General features: G+C 36.7%; 1 protein-coding gene across 1 annotated transcript in view; it reads left to right on the forward strand.

The window, feature by feature from the left end:
* The window catches only part of QSER1 (glutamine and serine rich 1), a 27,276-nt gene continuing 1,710 nt past the window's right edge, over nt 1-25,566 (forward strand). The window contains exons 1-10 of the mRNA XM_010175828.2: nt 1-133; nt 1,302-1,466; nt 4,834-8,541; nt 11,397-11,692; nt 13,084-13,200; nt 13,829-13,962; nt 16,454-16,665; nt 18,292-18,429; nt 19,752-19,849; nt 23,782-23,934. Coding sequence (XP_010174130.2) covers nt 1-133; nt 1,302-1,466; nt 4,834-8,541; nt 11,397-11,692; nt 13,084-13,200; nt 13,829-13,962; nt 16,454-16,665; nt 18,292-18,429; nt 19,752-19,849; nt 23,782-23,934 — 5,154 coding nt within the window. The remainder of the gene's footprint in view (nt 134-1,301; nt 1,467-4,833; nt 8,542-11,396; nt 11,693-13,083; nt 13,201-13,828; nt 13,963-16,453; nt 16,666-18,291; nt 18,430-19,751; nt 19,850-23,781; nt 23,935-25,566) is intronic.

The raw sequence follows: 25,566 nt of genomic DNA on the forward strand, positions 1-25,566 counted from the left end.
ATGTTTAATTTCTTCCTTAGCCTAAGCTATGGAGGAGGACATTCATCACATTCAGAAACAGATCTTCTTCACAGACAGACATACACAGCTTCTCATCAGCTTCCTGGATACTCTGCTACACACCATCCTACTGGTAACTGTCCATATAATGAGATTACAGCTTAAATAGCTAAAAAACCCCCCCGACTTGTTATTTAATTTAGTTTCAAGTTGCTGAATTTTATAATCAGAGGGAGTTTGTCATACAGGTGGTATGAGAAAAGCTGAGTTTGTAGTAGAAAGTTAATAATGAGTTATTAGCTGTTATAGAAATGTCATAAGTAGGAAAATATAAGGGGAGGGTTATGCTTAATAATTTATTTTTGGTTCTTAAAGAAACTACATTTATTCTTTAAAATAGAGCTTTTCAGGATTTGGCCTATTTGCATAAGGGGCAAACGTTAAGTATGCCTCAAAGCCAGCTGCAGAAATTGTGCCAATTCTTTTAGACTGAAGCAAATAGCAAAACTAATACAAGTTGAAACACACTGTTGCTAGTACTTACATGTGCAAACTAAGACATAGCGCTAGGGAAAAGTTAAAATTTACTTTAAATGTAGTAACAGGTTAGGTTGTGTTTAACATCTGCATCAAGATTTGTCTGTGATGCTGATGATATCCTGTCTCTGTGCCAGGAGAAGACAGGGCATGACCTCTTCATGCTCACTTTGCAACCCAGTTGCAAGGAAAGATACTTGAGCTCATGTGCTAGCTGGAATCTGCAGTCTCTTGGCCAGGAAGATGGAGAGTCAAAACTGCAGGGAACACTTCAGGGTGCAAACCCTGCAGTCTTGATGTAATCTCAGTTCCTCAAAACTCTGGATTTCTCCAGTGCTTCCCATTGAGCCCCCTGCCATTGAAAGGTGTGAGCAACAGAGAACACACAAAGGTGTTTGTTTGAAAAAGGGAATGCAACCAAAACCAGTCCTACAGAGAAATCCAAACCACTACAAGCTGCCTAAAGGGGGAAGAGGTTGATAGAGAAGCTGAACTAATTTCAGAAGGAATTCTGAATGTTTAAACATTTGACATACATTTAATAATAGATTTTGAAATGCATACTCAAGTTCCAGTTTACAGTTGCAACACTGTAGAACAGTTAAACACTGAAAATCAGATCTACTTTAATAATGTTGCTTGTGTTTCATAGGTTAGTTTTAGTGAATTATGAATGTATATCCTTGTTATTTGATTTAGTTTCTTATAAGTTCATCTGAATTGTCTTTTTTTTGTTTGTTTCGTTTGCCTCTACTCTCATCTAGGTCTTTCAGGAATATTTGATACCAGTATGCACAGTGCTGGAAGTAACACTAAGGAAACTTCTTCAGTTATGAATTTTCTCTCTGCTATTGAATCTCGTACTGCTCAGGCAGTCTCTTCAGGATCTACCCTTTTACCACAATTCAGGGCTCCTTCCTGGCAGACAGGTGAAAAATTTCTCTTGGAATAAAATTTTGTTATAATTATATTGAATGTTTGGGAGAATTTGAAACAAAAATGTCCTGACTAGCTGAGAAGACTACATGTCTTCTACTTCTTTTTTATTTTGGTATTTAAACATCTCAAAATCAATGAAATTATATTACCAGAATTAATATTAGAAGAAAAAGTATATGAGCAAAAGTTCTAATTGTTTAGAAGGAATTTAGATGTATAGGATGTTTTTTTGTCTAATGAGTTAAAATTGTTCTCCAGCTTTGTTTGGAGTTAGTCTGACTAACACCACAAGCATATTCAGGTAGACTACTTGTACACCCTAGGAGATCTTCCATTCTCAAACTCAGTTCTTTGTCATAGTTCTTCTGTGATAATTACTAGTGAAAGCCTATGGATGACTTCAGCCTCTTTTTGTACACAGAAGTAATGAGCAAGATGTTCTTAAAAAGAGGGTCTGAGGTGCATGTTGCATAGAAAAACGTGATCTAATTTACAAATAAACAAACGTGCTGTCTTTTTTGGCAGACTGACTGCCTCCTATAAACCTCCCCCATCTGTCAAGCCTTCTGTGCAAAGCAGGAAACTTTGCATATTTTGAGCTTGCTGTAGACAGCCACACCAAGATAAGTGTTGCTACTGCATCTGTGGGGAGCTTCAAGTTGTGCTTCATCTTATGTAGTGATTATGCAGCTGTGCAATGAATCAGATCTATTCACTGATCTGACAGAAAATGTTTGGGTGGTTTTTTTTCCTTTGGTGGGATGGTTTTCCACTGTATCAGCAAGCTACTCTGTGTCTCAGTGCAGCTGTATGATCACTGGTTCTGATTTAGGGGAGGAGGCATGAGGTAGGAAGAGGCAAGGGTTGAACAGTCCTTTTGTTGACAGTTTGCACTTGGTGTGTTAAGAGTAATGTGCAGCTGCATTCCTTGAAGAACTACTCAAAAAGTTGAGAAGAGAGAATGTGGCTTTTTATTCACTGTGGACAAAAGCAGATATGTGGGAGCACAGATGAAGACACACGCTGTTAGTCTGTCAAAAAAATCTTAATATAAATCAGTGGTGTTTAGAGTTGTGATGACCCATCCTCACATCAGACAGCCAGCTGGGAAGAAATCTTTCTTTGTCTTCGTCCTAGCGTTTTCTCCATTGCAGCCTGCGTAACAGTGAGTTGTGAAGAATGGGGAGACATGCTGTGGGTCGGGTTTGATGTTGATACCAGTGATTGAGAGACTTCTCAGTACTCATTACTAAGAACTCATCAGTGAGCCCACTTTCAATATTACCAGTTGTCTGAGCTTCCTGTTGTCCTTTAATACTTCTGCTACTTTTCTGTATTCCTCAATCCTCCCAAGTGTCTTTTGAGAGCTTTGTCTTCTACAAGATTTTGATGAGGGAAAACAAATGCTCTTCACTCTTCAAGGTGACCTCTCCTTAGAAGGGTTTTTTTACTTTGGGTTTTTCTCCAAACACTGCAACAGCTGATTTTGGGGTGCAAAAGAAGAACAGTGTGTTTGTTATATTGTCTTACCAAGTCTTCCTTTGTTATTCCCACAGGATGTGTTATGAGTGTTCTGATTTCTTAGGGTAGTGGGAAGTGTCTGCACACAACTTAACTACCTTTGCCATACCTTTTGTCTACTTCTCCACAAAAATAAAACATAAAACTCAGCAGTTCTGCAGTAATAGTGCTTCTGGGACTGGCTGTTGTCTGGTTTAAGAAATTGTAAGTATATTTAAGTATAGTAGGAAGGGATTTAGTTTATGGAAGAGAAGGGAAAAAGACAGGTTAGATGAGAAATGAACACCTGCAGTTAAAATAGGTATAAATTCTTTCCCTTCTTCTGGATGCCCTGACCTTTGTGTTAGTGGCAGGGATTAGTAAAAGAGAACCCAGTTGTACATGATGCAATTTCTCTGAATAGGAAAAAGCCAAAGTGTTAAAACACTGTTTATGCTTTCTTACTCAAAAAGACCTTATTGTTGACTCATGAAAAATACTCTGGCATTCCTTCAGTATCACATCTCTTCATATCAGTTTGTCTTGAACTGAAGGGGAGAAACAAAGACTTTCTTTTGCAGCTTCAGCTGCAACTTTCAAAGCAGTTGTGCTATTAAGTTGCAATCAGTTTAAGAGGACTTAATATATTTTAAAATGAAAATTGACTTTTTTTTACTTAAGTATTTGTCTCAAAACAAACTTTAGTTACTGGAGAGTTTTTTTAATTTATTCTTAAATGATCAAAAGCTAAAAGCTCTTTTAAGTATGCAGGAAGAACGAAAAAAGGTCAAATTATACCAGTGATTTTATTTTTTTTCTGATTTACATATGCTTGTAAATTTCCCAGTGGAAATTTATTCCTTTACAGATTCCTTTACAAGAAGTTTAAGCCCCTCTGATAATAAACTGACCTTCTTCATTTTTGTTCATAGGCTTTATAAATGGTACAGGAACTTCATCAGTGTCTACAAGTTACAGGGTGAAAAGCACTGAATGATACAGATCACTGCTGTAAGCCTCAAAGCTTGCAAGGGAATTTCACACTCCTATTTCAGTTGGAGCAGTGTATTCTGTTGGGATACCTTGTTTAAGCCAGGATGTCATACCAATATCTGGATGCAAATAAGTAATATTATACCTTTCAGCTGGATAGTTGTTATTGCACTGTGTGGATAGTTGCTGTCTATGGATATTTTGGACTCCAGTATTTCACTTTAGAAAGCATACAAATCATTTTTATTTTTTGTATTGAAAGTCAAAGCCCTCCTTTAAGAAACATATATTGTGAAGTGTATAGGCTGTTAGCTATTTCACTGCAAGCTCTGAAATGTTTCATATGAAGTGAGTTATAAAAGTATTAGTAAGGGTAAATGCAGGAGATGGGATTGCTCCTTTAAATGTGTTTGTATTACATCTGCTGTGGTGTAATTTTGCCTTTTTACTGTATTAAAGGTGTCCAGGGCTTATGATCAGTTGTCTTCTGCTATGAACTTCTTCTTAAACTGCAGTAGAAACTAATGAAGAGCCTTCAGATTCAGAGCAGAATTAATCTTTTGCAATTTTTTTATCCGCAATTTGCATCTTTAGAATGTGAGGGGTTTTCTTCCCCTCAGCAATTCACTGTAGATATAGAATTTGGAATTCTTAAAAAATGTACTTCCAGTTTGAAAATTACCCACAATTAGTGCCTCCCTTTGTATGTTTTTTGTTGAAAAGAATGGTGATTCTAAAGAAGATTATATTTGTAAATGCTGGAAGATCTTACAATTAAATGAGTTATAGAAATGGAGAGTGTTGTAATTTGTAAAGCTCCCTTATGCTCTTTTTCCCTTCTTGTTTTGTTTTTGTTTTTTCCAGGTATGCATTCCTCAACAGCCACAGAACTATTTGTTACTGGAGCTTTGCCAACCTCTGGAACATTTCCACCAACATCTGCTTTATCAGCCTATCAGCATCCCAACACTTTCAGCAGTAGAAACTTTGCTACTACCCCTTCTCTTACTCTTCAAGATACAACTTTCAGTGCTACGTCAAATGGTCTCTTAACTACCCATGATCCTTTATTACAGATTAAAACATCACAAGGCACTGTTCCAACTGCTTTGACATTTGAGCGCCTAGGCAGTTCTGTTTTAAGTACCAGTATACCACCTCAGTCATCAACATACCGTTCTGCTCAAGAATCTGCACCCCATCTTTTGCAACCTCAATTTAGTTTGTTGCCTTCAACCCTTGGAGGAGCTCAGCAGGTTTCTCAGGCATATAGCACATCTGTTTTTACTGGTTCCACTGCTTCTATTGATAGAGCACTTCAGCGAGAATGTAGTGTTATTAAACACCATCAGCGGCCTTCGAGTACTCAGTCTGTTCAGGCTCAACTGACTGTTTCACAGCATTCCTTACACAGCTATTTAACGAGTACAAGCGGAGTTAATTTTCAGGATACATCTAGGCATTCAGCATTATCCTGCAGTCCAGTTGGAGATGTTACTCAGGTGAGCAATGGAGGACCACAGCAGAAGACTTCTCAAGTCACAGTGGAACTTGCTCAGTCATACACATCTGCAATTCCATCACCTGGTTTTCCATCTGCATCCACAGCAAAAGTTAAAAACTGTTCCACAAAGCAGCCTCCAAGGTCATCGAAGACCCCCAAACCTCAAAGTGTAGATCCCACTGTGCAGACACAAAGCTATGCCAAAACTGCCCAAAACCAGAGTTCTGTCATTACAGGCCAAGCACAGATCTATTCTACAGCACAGCTCCCAAGCCTCTTGTCGGTCAGCCAGTCCCAAAACTATGTTTCATCACAGGCTCAAAATGTACCACCTGTCAGTCACTCACAGGATTTCTCATCCAGCAAGGTTGAGAAGCTGCCCTCATTGTATAAAACATTGACCTTTTCTGGGCAATCGCAAACTATTACTTCTGATAGTCAAACTCTGAGTTACTCCTCAGAGGAACAGGTATTGACTTCAGTTCCAAATGAGAGCTACTCTGGGCAAACGAGGGAACTTTCTTCAGTCAGCCAGTCTCAGAGCTACTCTTCTAGCCACTCTCAGGGTTTATCTCCAGTTAGCCAATCCCAAGTTAGTTTTTCATCTCAATCACAAGTTTTATCAGCTGTTAGTCCTTCAGAAAGCTATTCTTCAGGGCAGTCTTTAACGTTAACATCACCTTCTCTTTCTTTTAATGCCTCTCCTCGGATACAAACTCTTCCAGTCTCGAGTCCTAATCAGAGCTATATTTCTTTACATTCTTCTCAGAACTCTCAGTCACAAGAATCCTCTTCTCCACAGTCTCAAAAGTTTTTGCCATCTGTTCAGTCTCCTCCTTTTGCATCCCCAGCTCATTCACAGACACTGCAAAGCAACAGGCCTTCCTCAGAATCAAAGTCATATGTTAAAAGGAAGTCTGACTCTAATTTGTATGCCTCAGCAAAACAAGAGGAGGAATTATCAATGCAGGATATGCAAGCATTGCAACAGCAAGCTAGTCTTGAATCTTCTACTCAAAGGCTAACTGATGAGGAAATCAATGCTCAGGATGCATCCTATAGGGTCTCAAAAGCAGACGACAGATACTCTCAAAGTGTAATCAGAAGTAACTCTCGTCTTGAAGACCAAGTTGTTGGACTTACTCTTCAAGGAACGAAAAAAGATGAAAGAATGGTCAATTCTGTGGAACAGCTTTCTCAACATATTGGCCATATCACTAGCCTAAGCCATGATATAAAAAAGACAGCTAATTTAATGCAAACAACACAAGTAACTGTGAGTGCTAAAGAACTAAACCAGCAGCATTCTCTTATGCATAAGGTACATGAAAGTAAAGCTCAAGAACAGCAAGGCCAAGTCATCAGTACACCATCACAGGTTCAACCTCATGCTTTAAGACATGGTCATCAGCTGTGTTTGCCCAGTGCACAGGTACTTCTGGACTCAACCTGTGACTTGCAGATTCTTCATCAGTCAATACTGCAGTCAGGTTTAGGACAAGTGAAGGCATCACCACAAGTGCAAAGAATACAGAGTCCTCAACATGTGACACATCCATTCCTTCAGATGGATGGTCATATTATTCAAACTAATGGGGGTCATTCTCAGCAACAGCTTCATACTCAAAATTCAGAAGTAATGAAAATGGACATTTCTGAGCCCTCAAAACCACTACAACAACATTTGACAACAAAAGATCATTTTACTCAGACAAATCAACATGACTCTAAAAATCAGTTTGTTTCTCTTAGTTCAATATGTTTCCCAGAATCTATACTTCTCAGTGATGAGAGGAATATATTATCCAACGTAGATGACATCTTAGCAGCAACAGCAGCAGCCTGTGGGGTGACACCATCTGACTTTGCCAAATCAGCTTCTAATGAAGAGGAAATCCAGTCTGTTGAGAATAGTGAGGAGTCTAAAACGCAATTCCGATCAATGGATGTAAGACATGTGTCTTCTGCTTTCAGTGCCTCACCTACTGTAGTTGGAAAGCCAGCAAGCATAAGTAATATTTCTCTGAATGGAGGCCAAATTACTATAAATCTTACACCAGTGTCAACAATACAGACAAAAAGTGTGAACCTTGATCAACAACACATTGAAACTTCTGATCAAAATGTACCAACAAGAATAACCTCTCCCACCATTGGCCCTGCTCAAGAAGAGCAAGAACAAGGGTCTGTTCCAGTTAAGAAACAATCTAGCATCAGTCATGAATCTGAAGAAGATAATGATGCTTCTGCTGACGGTACACTGAATGCAAGAGACACAGAATTTGTTTCAAGTGCTAAAAGTCTAAGTGAAGAAAGTGCTGCTTCAGAGAATGATTTTAATATGGGTGGTGATGATGGTACAGTAGCAGGTAACCAGTCAAAGGGTCCGTTGCAGCCACTACCTGTGCCCCAAAGTGGAGATGGAATCATGAGTAGAGCTGAAGAAGAATGCCAAGATTTAACTCAAGGGAACCTTCAGAAGAAAAAAAGTAAAGGAAAAAGCCAAAACAAAAATGCTGCAGAAGATGACAGTGCAATTCCGAAACAGGTAAAAAGAAGTGGACAGTGTAAACGTCAAAATTCAAGAGGAAATGACTCATGTTTGACATACTCTTCTCCTGTTTCTGAAAGTTGTTATGATACTTACCAGCATCAGGAGAGAATGAGGCAAAAAATTAAAGAAGTTGAAGAAAAGCAGCCTGAAGTCAAAACAGGATTTATTGCATCTTTTTTAGACTTTCTAAAGTCTGGGCCTAGGCAACAGTTTTCAGCTCCAGCTGTACGAACGCCAAACAGGACTAGGCGACCAGTTACCCAAATAGTTCGTGCCCCTTGCCTGCAGTCCTCTGCAAAACCTCAGCCAATAGCAGCAACACCTGTAGCTGCTGAGGTGAGTGGAGAAAGTCCAACCAAAAAAGTTGATGAAGAACTTAAGAAAAATTTAGAAACCTTGCCTTCGTTTTCTTCTGATGAAGATGATTCTGTGGGGGGTAACCATGATCTTCAGAAGAGCATCTCTACTGCATTGTCAGCCCTGGATGATACATCCGACAGAAAGAACAAATCAGGTAAAACAGTTACTACGAGTGCATATGTTGAAGATTTCTGTAGCTGATGAGGAAAAAATAAAGAATGGTTTTAACTATCTTCAGTTCAGGTAAAGGTTTTGATTGATTTTTGTTTTAATCACAGCCACGAGTAAGAGTTCTGTTCAAAAGGTGTGTTGAATATGAAATAAACTAGTGTTTTCCACAATTAGAAAATATGTAGATAAACTTTTTCACTCTACTGTGAAGTAGGACTCTTCTAATGCCAAAAAATTATTTTAGCCCAGAATTGGACTAATTTGTCCGTTCTCATCTTCTCTGGCTTAGAATGCTACATACAGTTTTCATCTGGAAACTTCAACAAACCATCATGTCAGAGGTTTTAAATCTGTTTAAAAAAAAAAGTCTAGCAAGAAAACCTATTACTAATTGGCACTAAGTTCTTCTCAGGCAGAGTTAAGCGTGCCCTTTCTGTGGTGATAGAGCTGCACAGGATCTGTGTATGAGAACAGTTTTTGCACTTGTGCACTGAGGGCTGGTTTGGCTCATCTTGTCCAAGGTGGGAGCGATTTGGCTTTGATTTCAGCCATATTAAGCAGGAGCGTTGTAGCTCCTGTTGATACATTGCCAACAAAAGAACAGAATCTGGGAAGGGCTGTTTTGGGCAGGGAGGTCATTCAGCAGTTGCTGATCACACACTTGAATTGCATCTGTACTGTATGTTACATTCTTGGTGTTCAGAGGTTTTAATTGATGCTGCTTTGTTTTGAAGTATTTTCAACATACAGTGTATTTTTGCCTAGATAGACTTTTTCAGTGAAGTTTGTTTCAGTAAAGTTTGTTTTCCTCTGGTAAGCAATTAAAAAGTATCCAGCCAACCACATAACTCTATTAATTCAAGAGAAATGCCATAGCTTTCCAAAATAATCACAGGGAGAAACGGAAACTTCTTAAACTCCTCTCAGGACACAACCAATAGACTAGTTCTTAACAAAACAGAACAAAGTAATTTTTTATCCTTTTAGATTAAAGGAGAGAGGGAGATTTTTTTTTTTTCTCTAGAGGTGATATGATTTACTGAAAAATACGTAGCACAATTGAACTTAAATTGTAATAATCAGACCTAAAATACCAGAAAAAGATTGCAGAATACATGATAAACTAAAAAATACCTCATCTTAATTACTGTTCTGTTTTCTTCTGTGGATATTTCTATTAAATTATGTTAAGTTCATGCATTTTGGAAAGCCTGTTACAGAAGATGAAGTTCTTCCTATTTCTTTCAGTGAAATATGTATTTTAAAGCAGTGACTTTCCCTGCCCTGCCTCAAAAGCCAAACTGTGGATAATGCCACAGTTTGAGCATCTTGCTGAAGTTCGTTATCTTTAATAAGCCACGTTCTGTGTACAACTTCCTAAGGAAATATTTCAAAGAGTTTGTTCGATGGGCATTTCCATTATTGGTTTTTTTGCAGTGATTTATTTTACAGTATTGTTGTATCTTCTTTATTATTCACAAGGCTGTAATATTTATACCATGAGTTTCTTGAATTCACCTTCCTGTTTTGTTGTATCCAGTGCTGTTTGTATATCATACAAAATGCTGAGTAATTATTTCTTTCCTACTTGGTGATATTTTGTAGATTTTCTAGTAATTCCTTCCATCTGTTTTTGCACATAAGTATGGGAAGACAAATATTAAAAAGTAGTCTTTTGGTAGTATTAAGTAGCGTATGTACAGTTATCTGCTGTTCTGAAGAATATGTAAACATAGTTGGGAAACTAATAATACTGTGTCTAATTAAAGCTGTCATTTTTTTCACTGAATGAAGAAATACAACCTATTCACAATAATGTGATATGATATATCTAGAAGAATGTATTTCATGGCTTAGCAGTTTTACTGACTTGATTTCACGAATATTCCTTTATCTGGTATATAGCTTTTGTATCAACACATTAATTTGATATTTAAATAATTTGGTTTGGATCACTTTTTGAAAAATACGTCACATCATCTTTTTTCTATTTTTTCAAGTGAAAAAGTCAACAAATAACAGTGATTGTAACAAAACTGTGTGAAATGGTTATCGTCTCAAGCTTGAGGCCAGTTTCCTAAGTGATATTAGTAATTACGCTATAGCTAATATACCTTCATTCCTTTTAGATCAGCAAGTCAGTGTTAATATATAAAGGACTATAAAGTAGTATATTAAAAGGTTTCTAATTTTTTTCAGGTGGGAAAGAATAATAATTTTGAAAGGTGGGAGTTTCCTTTGGTTCTGAGGCACAGAGGAGAAGAATAATGTTTTTTTCCATTTGTTTTGATTGTCAGTTCTCATTGCTCATCTCTGTTAATATTTAAAAATATTAGGATATTGGCAAAGTTTTAATCTGGAAAAGGTATAAATGATAAATGTCTAAAAGTCATACAGCAAATGTTTTCATAGATCATGTATATTTCTCTTTCCTTAATCTAATTTAAAAAGACTTTACTTATCAACAGATTGGAAACAAGATTCAGTGTTGTAACCTTTACTATTGTATTTGCTCAGTCACACAAAGTACAACTATTTTTCCTGTTGATCATGTCTGTAACTGTCAGTTTGTTTTCTAAACCATTCATCTTTGTTATTTCTAGATACTAACAGATGCAACAGTTTAATACAAACAGAGTTATACTAGCTACAGATTGATTTTGTTTAAGGTTTAGTTGTGGCCAAGATAATTGCTCTATTTTAACTCTTAAACCAGGTGATTTTCCTAGAAGAGTTGTTTTTAATATGTATAGTAAAAGAAAAGAAAAATCTAGTTCCAGTTTTACATAGCTAATTCTTGATAATTTGTTTAACTAAAATTTGGGTTTTTTTCTTCAGAAGCTGAAAAAGCAGCAGTTGTTACTGCTGCTGCTGCTGCCACTACTGCTGTAATAAAGCAGGAATCTCCACAGACAACTGCTCCTGTAGTCAGTGTGCAGGAGAAAATGAATCTAGCTGACCCCTTAAAAGAAGCTCAACAGGATGCTGTGACTTCAGAGCAGTGGGCAAAAATACAGGCAACTGTTGCAATAGAAGGATGTACTGATGAGGAGAATACGGACAGTGGAGGAGAGGGCATGTACAGAGAACGTGATGAATTTGTAGTGAAGATTGAAGATATAGAGACATTAAAGGTAATCTGAATACTTGCTGTGAAAAAGAAAAAAAATCACAAAAAATCCTGCATATTAATTTAGCCTCAACAAACTACCAAAAGGGGAAAGGCTGCAGATTAGTTTTCTGTTTCTATTCTAATATTCCCTGACTGCTGCCAACATGCCTTAAAGGTGTCTTTCTACTGCAGGTTATGAATATGTTTTGTATGTGCATGACCTGTTTTATACTACATAAATAATAAAGGTTTGGGGTTTTTTTTGTTGTTGTTGTTTTTGTTTGGTTTTTTAAGATAGTAATAGGCTTTCAAGTGTAAGATGTTGAAGAAATTACTTTTGGAGTTTTGCAAGAGATCTTGGAGTTGTCTTGTTTTGTTTTGTTTTGTTTTGGAAGAGGTTCTGTTTTCTATTCCAACATGAAATAGCTTCCATAAGCAACCAGTATAACTCTTCACATGAGTTAATGGGAATGTTACTTGTTGTCTTTGATTTCTTGTTTTGTTTTGGTTTTGTTGCTTCTCAATTTTAAATTCTTCTGCGTGTTTACCTTTCCTGCCAGCAATATTCTTACCATTAATTTCTAATACATTTGATTACTTCTTTATGTGTTCATCCTGTTGAGCTTGAGTTTTAAATTAATTCCTGTAGCTTTGTCATGTAAGTGTTACAGTTTTAAAATATTTCCTTGTCACTACAAAACTGATTAAGTTTTGCTATGAGATATTTGGAATTTTAGGCTTTGTAGTGTTTATTTCTTTAGTCATATAACCAGTCATGAAAAGGAACCAATACTTGATTATAAGTTTTCCAAAAAGATAATTTTGGAGTTAATTTCCATGTAGGACTTACAGAGAATTCTCAGTAAAGCTAATAATTACAAAATTGTTTCTAACATAGGGGTTTTTTGTTTGGGTTTTTTGTTGTTGTTGTTGGGGTTTTTTTATGGTTAAGTTGAACAGAGTGTAAACTCTGGTTCACCAATTCGTACTGAACTGTCTTTTTCACATTAGTGGAAGTATCATGCTGTAATGTACCTGGGCTTCTGCTACAGAATCTCTAGACACCTGCAAGCTTTTTGCTACTTCTTGTGCTTCTTGCATTTTTGTTTTAAAAAACAAAGTTCTGCGGCTCAGTTGTGGGTACACAAGTTACGAAATTACACCATAAGTAGAGCTGGTTGGCACAACTTTGTCAATGTGAAAGTAAAATTTATAGATTGCATTGTAGTTATTGTAGTTTCCTGTCATACTGTCTTGATGCAAGTGGCATGTAATGACTTAAGATTTGGAATTTTGCATTACTTATTTCCATTTTATCTCTGGGTAAGTTGCTTAGAAAATAAAATGCTCAAACACACTTCTGGGGAAAAAAAATAAGCATTGTTTTTAGCAAATAATTTTATATTCCTACAGGTTGCTTTGCAAACAGGAAAAGAGCCTCCAGCTATTTGGAAAGTGCAGAAGGCTTTATTGCAAAAGTTTGTTCCTGAAGTGCGAGATGGACACAGAGAGTTTGCTGCTACTAACAGTGTGAGTCTTAAAAATTCCTTATGAAGCCTCATGGGAACTGATTTCCCTAATTGGAAGTCTAGGAAACAAAATAAAATGTGATTTGGACATACATTCTTAGCAAGCATTCTTGGGGGATGAGGGAGAAAAGGGGTTTCTTGATTTCATCTTTCTCTAAAGTTCTCTCTAAATGTGTTCATGGGCATGTTCTTGGCCAGAATCCAGCATGGGTTCTTTGGTATCATTCAGGCTGCATAAAGGAACAAGTTTTCACAACCAGAATAAAGTTAGTGGGAGCAAGCTTGTGAACCAACTGCTTTCCACAACGGGAAGGATACCGATAGGATGCAATTTCAACAGGCAGCCCTTTGCCAGGCAGATAATCCTTTTGGGATAACACATGGGGAGCATTAAATAAAGGAAGAAAATGAAGCCTTAAGTACCTCTTGCCTTATTTTCTTACTTTAAATATTATATGGAAATCCATTGGAGAATTTATCTTAAATTATAAATGGTGTAGGATGGCTTATCTTTGTATGTAAAGAGGTTAGTTTTAAACTAGCTTTTTTTTCTTTAGTATTTAAATTTTTAATTGTTAAACTGAATAATTTTATTTAACAGAAACACTTGTCTTTATTTTTTCTTTTAGTACCTTGGGTATTTCGGGGATGCAAAAACGAAATACAAACGAGTGTATGTCAAGTTCATTGAAAATACAAACAAAAAGGAATATGTCAGAGTATGTTCAAAAAAACCACGAAGCAAGCCTGTACAGTCAGCAAGGTATTTTATTTAAATTTGGTTTTCATTTTGCTATATTGTTTTCATATTAAGAACACACCTATTTTAATAAACAAGATTTATAACTCAAGATTATGTTAATTCAGCTTTAAATTGGAAACTGAGAATTGTGTGTTTTGTTTCAAGAAATGAGATAAAAATTACTGCTATATCAAGACTTCCCTACCTTGAATCTGTGGATTGCAATCATCATTCATTTAGGGGAGTTAGGGCTCCACACACTATATCTTTCTGTCATCTTTTGCTCTGTTACTCAACATAAGGACAGAAGCCTACAGGTGTAATGACTTTAAATTTTTGTATGTTGTTTTCTCCTATCCCATGGACTTTGCAAGTTAGATTTCTGCATTGCTTTAATGACTGTCCTGTCCCAGTATACTAGAAGTACCATGCTTTCTTCTCAGTCCTGGAAAGTTAATTTAAAAACAAAAGTTGATTGTTGAAGTTGGTTGTTGCAAGGATGTTTTTCCTTCTTTTGTATGTCCTTGCACACTTGAGGGTATTTTACTTATTGCACCTGCCCTACCTACTCCGCCCCAAAAGACCTTACCACTCTGAGTCATCCCATGTAACCTCTATCCATGCTTTAAAATCAGTAATTCCAGTAGTATTGCTTTTAAACCACCAACAAGGATAAATAAAAACCAAACAAATCTGTCAGTCTGGAGAGCCCTGTAAAGAATACAAAGCAAACATAGCATGGTTTTGATTATTCTAGTAAATATACTGCTGGTCCTGCAAAATATTATGACCATAAGTGTCTCTCTCACAGGTACTTTGGCTGTCTCTCAGATTTCTTCTGTCACCTTCCTTCTGTTAAGATTTTCACTGTTGTTCACTTGCTAGGGTTTTTGCTATTGCATTTTGTGTTAACTTTTGATTGTGCTTTTGGAAAAGATTGCACATTCTGTATTGTACAAACTCTGTCTGAAGGTTTTCTTTCTCTATGGATTTTCAATAAATAGAATATAACAGTTGTTTATCAGACAATAGTAAACAGTAATGAAAAAATTACAGTATTCTTAATTCAATAAATGACTGGCTTTTTAAGTCTAATGTGCTCAAAGAAAGCAATGCCATCAGATAATAAATTTTGCAAAATAATCATGGTCTACTTAAAACTAGCTAGGATTTTGATACTCTTCTTTTTTTTTTTCCTCTTGGGCTACAGAAGAGTGTTCCAGAACCTGTTCCTCCAGTTGTCTGAAACAGTCCTGTCTTTTAGCCAAAACACGATCGTGATTAGCTTGTGTCCATATGTTCTTCTCTCAGTACTGTTTTTGGCTTTCTTTCCCTGGTTTTTTTTTTCCTGCATGATGTATTTCTGGAGAGCAATCAGATTCCACCTCTGTCTTTGTTTCACTAAGCTGGATTCATCAAGGTCTTTCAAATTCCTTCTCTAAGGAAGGCTTTCCATTTCTATAATCATTCCAGTATCTATTGTCTCCATCCGTTTTGGTTTGAAATCTTCATCTCTGACAGATGACTAGAATTATTCTCAGTGTTCCAGAAGATACTAACAATGTTTCATTTCATGACTTTCCCATTTGAATTTTCCCATTTGGACAAAAATTTATTGGCACTTCCCAGAATTGTATTTCCTACCATGTTCTCGAAACCATAATGCATTCTTGGTCCTAAAGTACATAACTTTGTATTTATGATACAAAGTTTCCTGATTGTTTTCCTATTTTGAGTGGTGGGAAGAGAAAGGAGAGGAGTTTTCTGGTTTTATTCCAGTCCTCAAGGTCCTGCATTTCCTGCATTCCTACCTGGATGATATTCTCTCCCATCTTTGTAGGGATACAATATCCCAAATTCACTTTGTCAGGGAATCTCATTGATTATGAGTATTTGTTCAAGTCTGTCAAGTCTGATTTTTTTATTTTTTTTTCATTAAATAATTGGTAGGACAAGGGGCAATGGGTGTAACCTGGAACACAGGAGGTTCCACTTAAACTTGAGAAAAAACTACTTTACGGTGAGGGTGACAGAGCACTGGGACAGGCTGCCCAGGGAGGTTGTGGAGTCTCCTTCTCTGGAGACATTCAAGACCCGCCTGGACGCCTTCCTGTGTGTTTTCATTTAGGTTCCTGCTTTGGCAGGGGGATTGGACTAGATGATCTTTTGAGGTCCCTTCCAATCCCTAATATTCTGTGTGATTCTGTGTGTGTGAATTTTAATATTAGCTTCAGTCTCCTATAGCTCATAACTTCTACTAACACTGGGCAATTTAAACTTTCTGTGCCTGTTTGTCTAGTTATAAAATTGGAACACTGTTTAATCATAGGTGGTTGAGAATACTTGTTAAGCATTATATAAAAAATATTGTAGTAAAGTGTGTATGACCTAATTGCTAGTTGAATGTGGCAATGAAATAAGTATGTATAATCTGTGGGCAATATATTCTGATTAAATAGGACTGTAGCTATTTTATTAATGCATTATAAAGATCATCTTAATAATATTGCAGGACTGTTCATTGCAAACCTAGTAGTGGCAACAACAAAACCCCTGATCCACCAACACCAAAACCAACAGCAACAAAAGTCCCTTCTGTGAAACCCAAAGCTAAGCAGCCAAAGGTAAAGGCTGAACCACCACCAAAGAAAAGGAAAAAGTGGAAAGAAGAGTTTTCATCTTCCCAGTCTGATTCTTCACCTGAGGCCCCGAGTGATGAGGATGGTGAGTGAGATACTGTTGTTAGCCTCTAAGCTCATTTGAACCTAACTGAAAATGGTATTATAAAAATACATTACTTGATCTTGCAAATTTTTTCTTTACTAACCTCAGAAAAATAATATCTTCCAGTGCCACACAAAATTGATTTCTTAAAACTTTTACTTGTTGTTTGTGTATGAGCAAATGTGTGCAGCTGAAGTTATCCTTAAATGTAGTTTATCAGTTAGATAAATATATTTTTACTACTTGCTTTCTAAGATGGACACAGTTATAGGAGGAGGAGCTGATTTGATTTTTGAATACATCTCAAGAATCAGATTCTTCATCAATTTTCCATTGTAATTCTATGTCATGTCTAAAATAACATTCCTGCAATGCCTGTCTGCATGCAGATGTGGGCAGAATTCAGATGTTACTGTTGTTTTTTCAAAACCCAAGGAGAAAAAGCAGTTGACTTTTTGGCTGCTTCATTGCTTGTCTAAATGCCAGCTGTTCAAATGCAGCCTGCTGAGCAGATTTTCTCTTAAGACATTCATGGTGTTTTGGAATGTTGAGATACGATGTTTGAGGTAATTCTCCAGAACAGAAAGGAATTTTTGAAGTGTGCTATGTTTATAGAGATTACCTGTGGTAGCAGTTACACAGTGTATGTTGCAGATTTTTGTTTATTTCCTGTATGTTTGAAGTTAAGCTGTGTAGTGTCCGTGCTTTGTATTGCTGCATTTCCAAAGCATGTTAGCCTCAGTCACTTTAAACCTGGCTCATCTACAGTTAATGTACTGGACCAGTGCCTCTGCTGAATGCAGGATATTTTAAATGACATTTTTAAAGCAACCTTACCCAAATAAGTATTACTATGTCTAACTGTCCATATTTAAAATTTGAAGTAACCTGATGATGGTCACCCATAGAAATGTGGATACCTGAGAAAGTTTAACAGCCTTGCTAGCTAAATTGCACCAAAATAGTGGTGTCATATACAGAGCCTATAACAAGCTCCAGAATGCTCACTAGTACTGATGACTACTCCATGTGCATGTTTAAAATTGCCATCTATGAAAAAATAAAAGCATCCTCAGAGTAAGTACAAATATGCCTACATCGCTTTGCTGGTAAAATGGGGATTATGTGTTTTATGTGAGTTGGACGATTAGATGGGATTGACTTGGATGGTATGCAGGTTTCTAAGTGACATTAGCACTTTTGAGTGTCTTTTTGTTGGACAGCATTGAGGTTTGCAGTTTCAGGAGATACTTGCATTGATATGACACCTGCACTTAACGGCACTTTGTTTGACTGAGGTTATTCGTTATCCCTTTTCTCTAGACTTTAATCTACAATAATAGGAAAATGTTTAAATTCCTTAAAATATGATAATCTAAATGCTGATGGTTACAAATGGTTGTATGTGTTTCTACAAAAAATTGTACCATTTGTACCAGATTTGGTGTTCCTACTTGTTTTTGGCATGTAAGTAGTTCGAATGTTATTTCTGATTGTATTGAGGTTTAATCTCTTGGGATACCAGTAGAGGTCACTTGTGTTTTAAGAAAGACTTCAGTTTTGAAAAACACAAATATTTGCAGGATATTGAAGGAAAAAAATCATTATATTCTGATTAATTTTCAGAGCTTGTACCTCCAGCTCCCCTTGTTACTCGCTTTTTGAACACAAGAGCTATGAAAGAGACTTTTAAGAGCTACATGGAGTTGCTTGTTAGCATTGCCTTGGATCCAGACACAATGCAAGCCTTGGAAAAGAGCAATGGTACAGTATGTTTAACATTTGTACATTTTTATTAGATTTTAAGGTTATTAATCAGTAAAGGCAAATGTATTTCTAAAAAACAAAGAAAAACAAAAAACCCACCAAACATGGCTATGTACCCACATCTGAAGAACACTTTACGCAATTTACTTATATATGTGTGCAAATACATGTATTTGCACTATCTCTTTGGATAATGAAAGTAATTTGAAAATAGTTTTGTCTTTTTTGTTACATTAGGTTTGTGCTATGAATGTCAGAACTGAGCTCTTTGTTCCTGCTGTTCCTATCTTTTAAATTCTTAGCAAATATTTACTTCAAAGTAATATTTCAAGTGTGTATTTACTTTCTTATGAAGAAATACCCTTATAAGTACTTCTGATTCTTGCTACTATTAAAAATTCTACTTTCAAACTCTGAAACCTTAAAATTCTGATCAAAGACAATTGTATTCCACTTTTTATTTGAGAAAATGTCTGATTTATTTATCATAGTGGAATCCAGGATACAAGTCAGAACTGTTCTATTTCTCAAAATGTATCAAAATATTCATGTATAAAGATGTAAAAGTCTAAAAAGGGCAATCATTTCACATATTATTTAGTTGCAGGCTGTTGTTTTGTTCTATATTATATTTACCTGTATTTAAAAAACTATTCTCTATACTCTGCTTTCCTGGTTTGCTCTGGTTGTGCATCAATGCACGCTTACCTCAAGGTTTCATACCCATATGTTATGTCAGTAGTGCCACTAAAAGCAAATAAATTGAGTTTATAAATAAAAGACTCCATACTGAGATGTAAATTTTCATTCATGGCTACGTGACTGCGTTCAAATGTATATTGTGCAATTTACAGTGGTTTATCAAATACCTTTTATCAGTAAGCACTTTTCTCAGCTTCTTTTGTTATAAATGCCAGCAGAGTCATCTCTTGTAACCTGGAATAGCGAATGTCAAAAACACATGCTTGTCTTCATAAAACTGCCAGTTGTATTGCACAGAAGAGGATTATCTAGGAAATAGTTTGAAATTTTCTCTAAGATTTATGCTCCGTATTGCTTTATCTTAATTTTTTCCTTTCAACAAATAAAAGGAGCAGGATTGCAGTCAGCAGTTAAGCTGCAGAGTATCTAGACCAGTTTAGCAGCCTGATCCAAAAAAAGGGATTTTTCTCTCATGTTTGAAATTAGTTTATGTGCAAATTGCATTATTTTTACTTCTACGTTTTATGTTAATGGGTAGAAGTATAGATTGAATAGGAGTCTCATTACTGTGTGTCTCTTAATAACCAACTGCTATGGTTTTTTAATGTGTCTTTTAGATGAGCTGCTTTTGCCTCACATGAGAAAAATTGATGGCATGCTGGATGACAATAGGAAAAGACTGCTTTCCAAATTACGCTTGGATCGTTCTTTCAAGGTATCCTCTTTTAAATTCTAGGACTTTTAAAGTCATCTTATAAGTAAATCATTGAATGCATACCACGCAGGCACAACTTAAAACCCAGAAGGCAAATTTGTAACAGAAGTGAAATATGGATTTGAAAGAGATGCTATAAATTCAGTGCTTGTATGTGGCATTTGGAGAACATTTTGTGATGGAGGAGTTTATACTGCAAAGGTAAAGTTCTAGTTTTACTCGCCATGCCTTCTGGTTTATTGTTGAGCATTTTTTTCTTTTAAGTTTCTCAAGTTTGCAGAAAGAAAATCTATTTGCTGTCCTTCTGGAGCTTTTCATTAAGTAGTTATATTGCCTAAAAATCTTAATAAACTTTTACATGAAATAGCTGTGCTGTGGAGCAGATGTCTGAACTTCTAAGTAGAGAAAATGATCAAAGTAGTTTAAAACCAGGACACAGGAACTCGAGAACAACTTATTTGTGCACTCTTTCATGTATCTTCAGCATGGAAGGTTGGGAAAAGTGTGGATAACAAGCCCATATTACAGCAACTTTGACATGGTAATAAAAAACAGGTCTGGATGTAGACAGGGAAAAGAGCAGCTGTACCATCTCAGTAGAGAGAAGGTTAACAGGAGGATAGTCACTGAAGTTCCTACCATTCCTGCCCATCCTCCAAGCAACAATGCAGATTTGGAAAGTGCAGTAAATTGAATTAATGTTACAGAATTACAGAATCATTAAGATTGGAAAAGACCTCTAAGATCATCAGTTCCAACTGTCAACCCAACACCACCATGCCCACTAAACCATGTCCCGAACTGCCATGTCTGCACATTATTTGAACACCTCCAGGGATGGCGACTCTACCACTTCCCTGGGCAGCCTGTTCCAATGCTTGACAACCCTTTTGGTGAAGAAATTTTTCCTAATACCCAATCTAAACTCTCTCTGATACAACTTGAGGCTATTTCTTCTTGTCCTGTTGCTTGTCACTTGAGAGGAGAGACCAACACCCACCTTGCTATACCCTTCTTTCAGGTAGTAAAGAGCAAGACGGTATCCCCTCAGCCTGCTTTTCTCCAGACTAAACAACCCCATTGCCTCAGCCACTCCTCATAAGACTTGTGCTCTAGACCCTTCATCAGCTTTGTTGCCCTCCTTTGGACACATTCCAGCACTCATGCCTGAGAACTAGTGGTCAGTGTCTATAATCTGACTGATTATTTCTTCCTGTAACAGTTTTGAGACCAACAACAGTAAAGCAGAGCCGTCTATAAACACCATGAGACCAAACTTGCTCTTTCACCTGTCTTTCTCCTGTCCCTTATGTCCACAGTGCAGAGACACTAGGAGAATTAGTTGTCTCGTTGTACTGCTGCGTGCTTATTTTTGAGAGCTAGCTGAGGAAGGAGATGATAGCAGACTTGACATCATGCTGCTTTTTCATCATGAAATCTTGAAAAGATATTTCTTTTTCCCACAGCCCATTCCTTGTAAGTCTTATGGGACACTGAGTGACTTTGTTTCAGGGGTGAGAACATCATCAGCCAGTGAAACAGATTTAATTAACACAATTCTTGAACTTTTTTATTGTTAGTTATGCTGTTTTCCCAACAGCTGTACAATTTGTACCTGCTTGAACAGAATTTCTTGTGGCTTCCTCCTTAGAGTAGGAAGGCATGGGGAGGGCTGTGTACTTTCAAACCATGCACAGAGCCTCAGAGAGGCAGCATGTATTCACTTTCCATTCTTGTTTTTCTTTTGTGATGAGAGTTTTGTGTTAATGGTTATTTCTATAGCTGCTTCTTTCAGACTTGTCTAAAAGGCCACATTAAGGTAGGGTATGAATTTGTAGAGTATTGGTTCCCTTCACAGTACACACAAAGTGAGAAGTAGCTTATTTGTTTTTTTCCCTGGTTTAAGGGAAAAAGCTAATATAATCTTCTGTAATACTAATATGTAACTACAGCTGTAATTACTTATTTAGCTGGAGTTCATAACTCATGTAATAACTTTGCTACATGTTCCTTTAGAAGCAGATTGTGTATTGTATTTCGTGGTGTGATCTGCAAGAAGTTAACTGCATAGTTATGGATGTAAGGAAGGGATCTGCTTGTGCTGTAAACTGCCAGATAAAAAGCCTTTTATGTGTGCCTTCTGGTATGAAGCTACAAACTTGTGCCATCCTTGGGGCAATATTTTGGATAAAAATTGAAAGTCTATTTGTCATCATAAGTGTGTTGGTTAGGAAAATGTGTTTGATACTCTTTAAGATTCAGGCTAATCTGATGATTAATACAAGAAAGTCTGTTTCTGTTCCAGCTTTGATCAAATGACTGGTTCAGATATTAGAGCTAAATGAGGCACTGAAGCAAGCAATGTGAAAAATATCATTGTTGTTCATGAGTATTATTCAGTTTGAACATTTTTAATATTGTGCATTGATTAGCATGGATGAATTTAACTCCCCCTCTGCCACTGGATACAGTTAATATGGGACATTTTAGCACTGTATTACGAACCAAATCAGACACTGAAGTTAGCAGTCAGTGTCTGGTAGTTTTACCTGTAACATTCTTTATAGTTGTGTTTATTGTGTCCTTTGAGTTACTGTTTTTTATAAACAAAATTAGAAATTATTGCTGTTGCTTTGGTTGAAGGAAGCATCTTAGCTAAATTATGTAAATTTAATTTGGAAATAATTATCACCATTTTATGTCTTGTGCTGAAATCACTAGTATTTTCTTCTTCATTCCAATTCAAATTTGTTTTAGGTCAGTGGTCCAGCCACGTAAACTGTTCTGGTTAACAGGAATTCTCCAGAGGAAGGCAGAAGTTGACTCAAAGTCAACCTTCAGGAAGGCTATTACAGTGGATAGGAAAACTAAATAATTTAAACCTGTTGAAGTTGCTGTTCCAGTTTGAAAACATTGTAATTAATATTGTATATGGACAGGTTACCTAGTTGAGGTTACTGCTACTGCTGTGCAACTGTCTCTGTGCAGTAGATTTTATGGCTTTATACTGAGAGGGTTTTTTAATAAAGCAAAAAATGGCTGATGTATATAAAGTGCTAAGAAATTATAGGCAGGGGAGGTTGTTGAATTTTAGTACTGCTTGTTAAAAGAAGTCCTTAAGCTGCAGCATTGATGTATTTTTCTGTATGCCTGATTTTTTTCCCTCATACTGGAGTATAATACAAAGATACCTATGTTCATTTAACTCAAAATATTTTTTCAGGACCAGATTGTATAGCATAACAGAACTATTTCAAAGCAGCTGCTAACATAATGCTATATTTGTACAACAAAGTTGTATTCAAATTCACTTATGCAAATAACACAGAACTGAAGCTGGTAGAATTGTAGTTCACTCCCATGAGTTAGTATGTCTTAAAAACTTGTGCTTTTTTGAATCAGCTGTGTAAGCTTTTCTACTTTACAAATATTATAAGATGCAATTAAATTGTATTTTGCAAAAGCTGGGACAAAACCTATGAAGATATTTAGGTATCCAGTGCTTTTTACAATTGGCAGGCTTCCTGTGCCTGAGTAGGCATTAAGTACTTAGGCGTCTCCAGGTAACTTGGCCTTAGAGATTCTTGGGTAGAAGTGGAATGGAAAGCATTTTAAAAGGTAAAAATGAGCTAGTGAAGCCTTTCTTTGCTCTTTCTATTGAAAGAATCACAGATGATAATCTCGGATACAATAAAAGGATCTTCTCTTGAAAAATTGTAGTAGTCAAGAACAGGTGGTCAAACATGGTTTTCAAACTATGTGGTTGCTTGATCTGATCCTGACCTTTTATCAGGTCTTTGTGGAAGAATAAATTGTTTTCAAATAGGCTGCACTCTAACTTTTCAAAGAAAATTGGCCAGTTTATCAGCAGTGTGAGTCACTGGCCATTCTTGAATTTTTCATAATCCTTTTTCTTTATATGCTGTTTAAAGAACGCTTTGGAAAACTTTCCTGAACTGACAGTGATTGCTCGGGATTCTAAGACAAAAAGTGGAGGAACGTCTGTATCTAAGATCAAAATGAATGGTAAAGCTTACAACAAGAAAACACTGAGGGCTTCTAAATCAGCCACTAAATTAGCACAGGTGAGTGTTCAGAGGGTTTACTGCTGCCACCATCTGACTTCTAATATGATAACCACATTTATATAAAACAGTTTCATTTATCAGATTTATTTTTTTTATGTAGATTTATCAGAATATAAAATCTTTGAGTGAGGTGCTTTTTTCTGTGTACCCCCAGCCAGCAACAAAGCACCACACAGCCACTTGCTCACTACCCCCTGGTGGGATGGGGGAGAGAATTGGAAGAGTAAAAGTGAGAAAACTTGTGTGTTGAGTTAAAGACAATTTAATAGGTAAAGCAAAAGCTGTGTGCACAAGCAATTCCTTCTAAAACAAGGAATTAATTCACTACTTCCCATCAGCAGCCAGATGTTCAGCCATCGCCAGGAACTCAGGGCTCCATCATGTGTATCAGTTACTTGGGAAGACAAACACCACCACTCCGAATGTCCCCCCCTTTGTTCTTCCTCACCCAGCTTTATATGCTGAGCACAACATCATACGGTGTGGGATATCCTTTTGGTTGGTTGGGGTCAGCTGTCACAGCTGTGTCCCCTCTCAACTCCTTGTGCACCCCCAACCTGCTCGCTGGTGGGGTTGTGTCAGAAGCAGAAAAGGCCTTGAGTCTGTGTGAGCTCTTCTCAGCAAAAACCAAAACATCTCTGCATTATCAACGCTATTTTCAGCACAAATGCAAAACATAGCCCCATGCTAACTAGTATGAAGAAGATTAACCTCATCCCAGCCAAAACCAGCACATTCTGTAACAAGAGAATGTTAAAAACAACATTAAAGCAGTAGAGTAAATTATTGTTTTAACTCGTCAGTGAAACACAATTATATTCCAGTAGGGAGACAAAAATAGAACAAATTATTTCATAATTATTCCCCTATTTAAGTTTTATGTTGAGACCCAAATGCTCTAACCCTGTATATTTATACAGGAAGTCGTCTTGTAGCAACTACTCAAGATAGCAGGAAGATGAAGCAGCAGTATGCTGCTTCCCATATGCAGGCAGCAGTCAGTAGGTGTAGTTGGATGGGAAGGGAGAGGTGTGATAACAGCTTCTTAAACTCGTTGCAACGTCTCTAAGGTAAATGATATAATGACTTCTAGATAAAAAATGAAAAATTAACATTAATACTGTGAAAACTGAGACTAGATAACACTAAAAATTTAGTTCTTTATTGCTCCTTTCCTCATTTCCAATGACAGAATGAAGCTGTGTATCTTACTAAAAAAAACAAACCAAAACAAAAAAACTTTTAAAAAGGAACGTGGTAAAGTCTGAGATGCACACACTGTTTATTTCCATAGTATTCCGAGGGAACACTGTAACTAGATTTTACCAGGTACTGGCTCACATAGGCTTACCTCCCAGCAGTAAATAGTGGCTGGACAAGTGACCTGTAAATACAACACATACTCATTTGTTGCCAAAGTAGCGTAAGTGTAGATCAACTCTTCTGAAGCACAAGCTATATACTTCCTTGCAATGATATCCATCAGTCTGGTAGAAGAATAGTTAAGCTTTGGTAATTCTTGCAGTAGTTCTTGAGAAGGGGGTGTCTTGCCTGTTTTAGACTTGCAGTGCATTCAGGGGGACTGAAAGCATTCTCAAACCTAATTTTGATAAAATAACTTGGTAGGGA

This window comes from Antrostomus carolinensis, unplaced genomic scaffold (assembly GCF_000700745.2).
Source record: "Antrostomus carolinensis isolate BGI_N321 unplaced genomic scaffold, ASM70074v2 scaffold16089, whole genome shotgun sequence".
Classification (NCBI taxonomy): domain Eukaryota; kingdom Metazoa; phylum Chordata; class Aves; order Caprimulgiformes; family Caprimulgidae; genus Antrostomus; species Antrostomus carolinensis.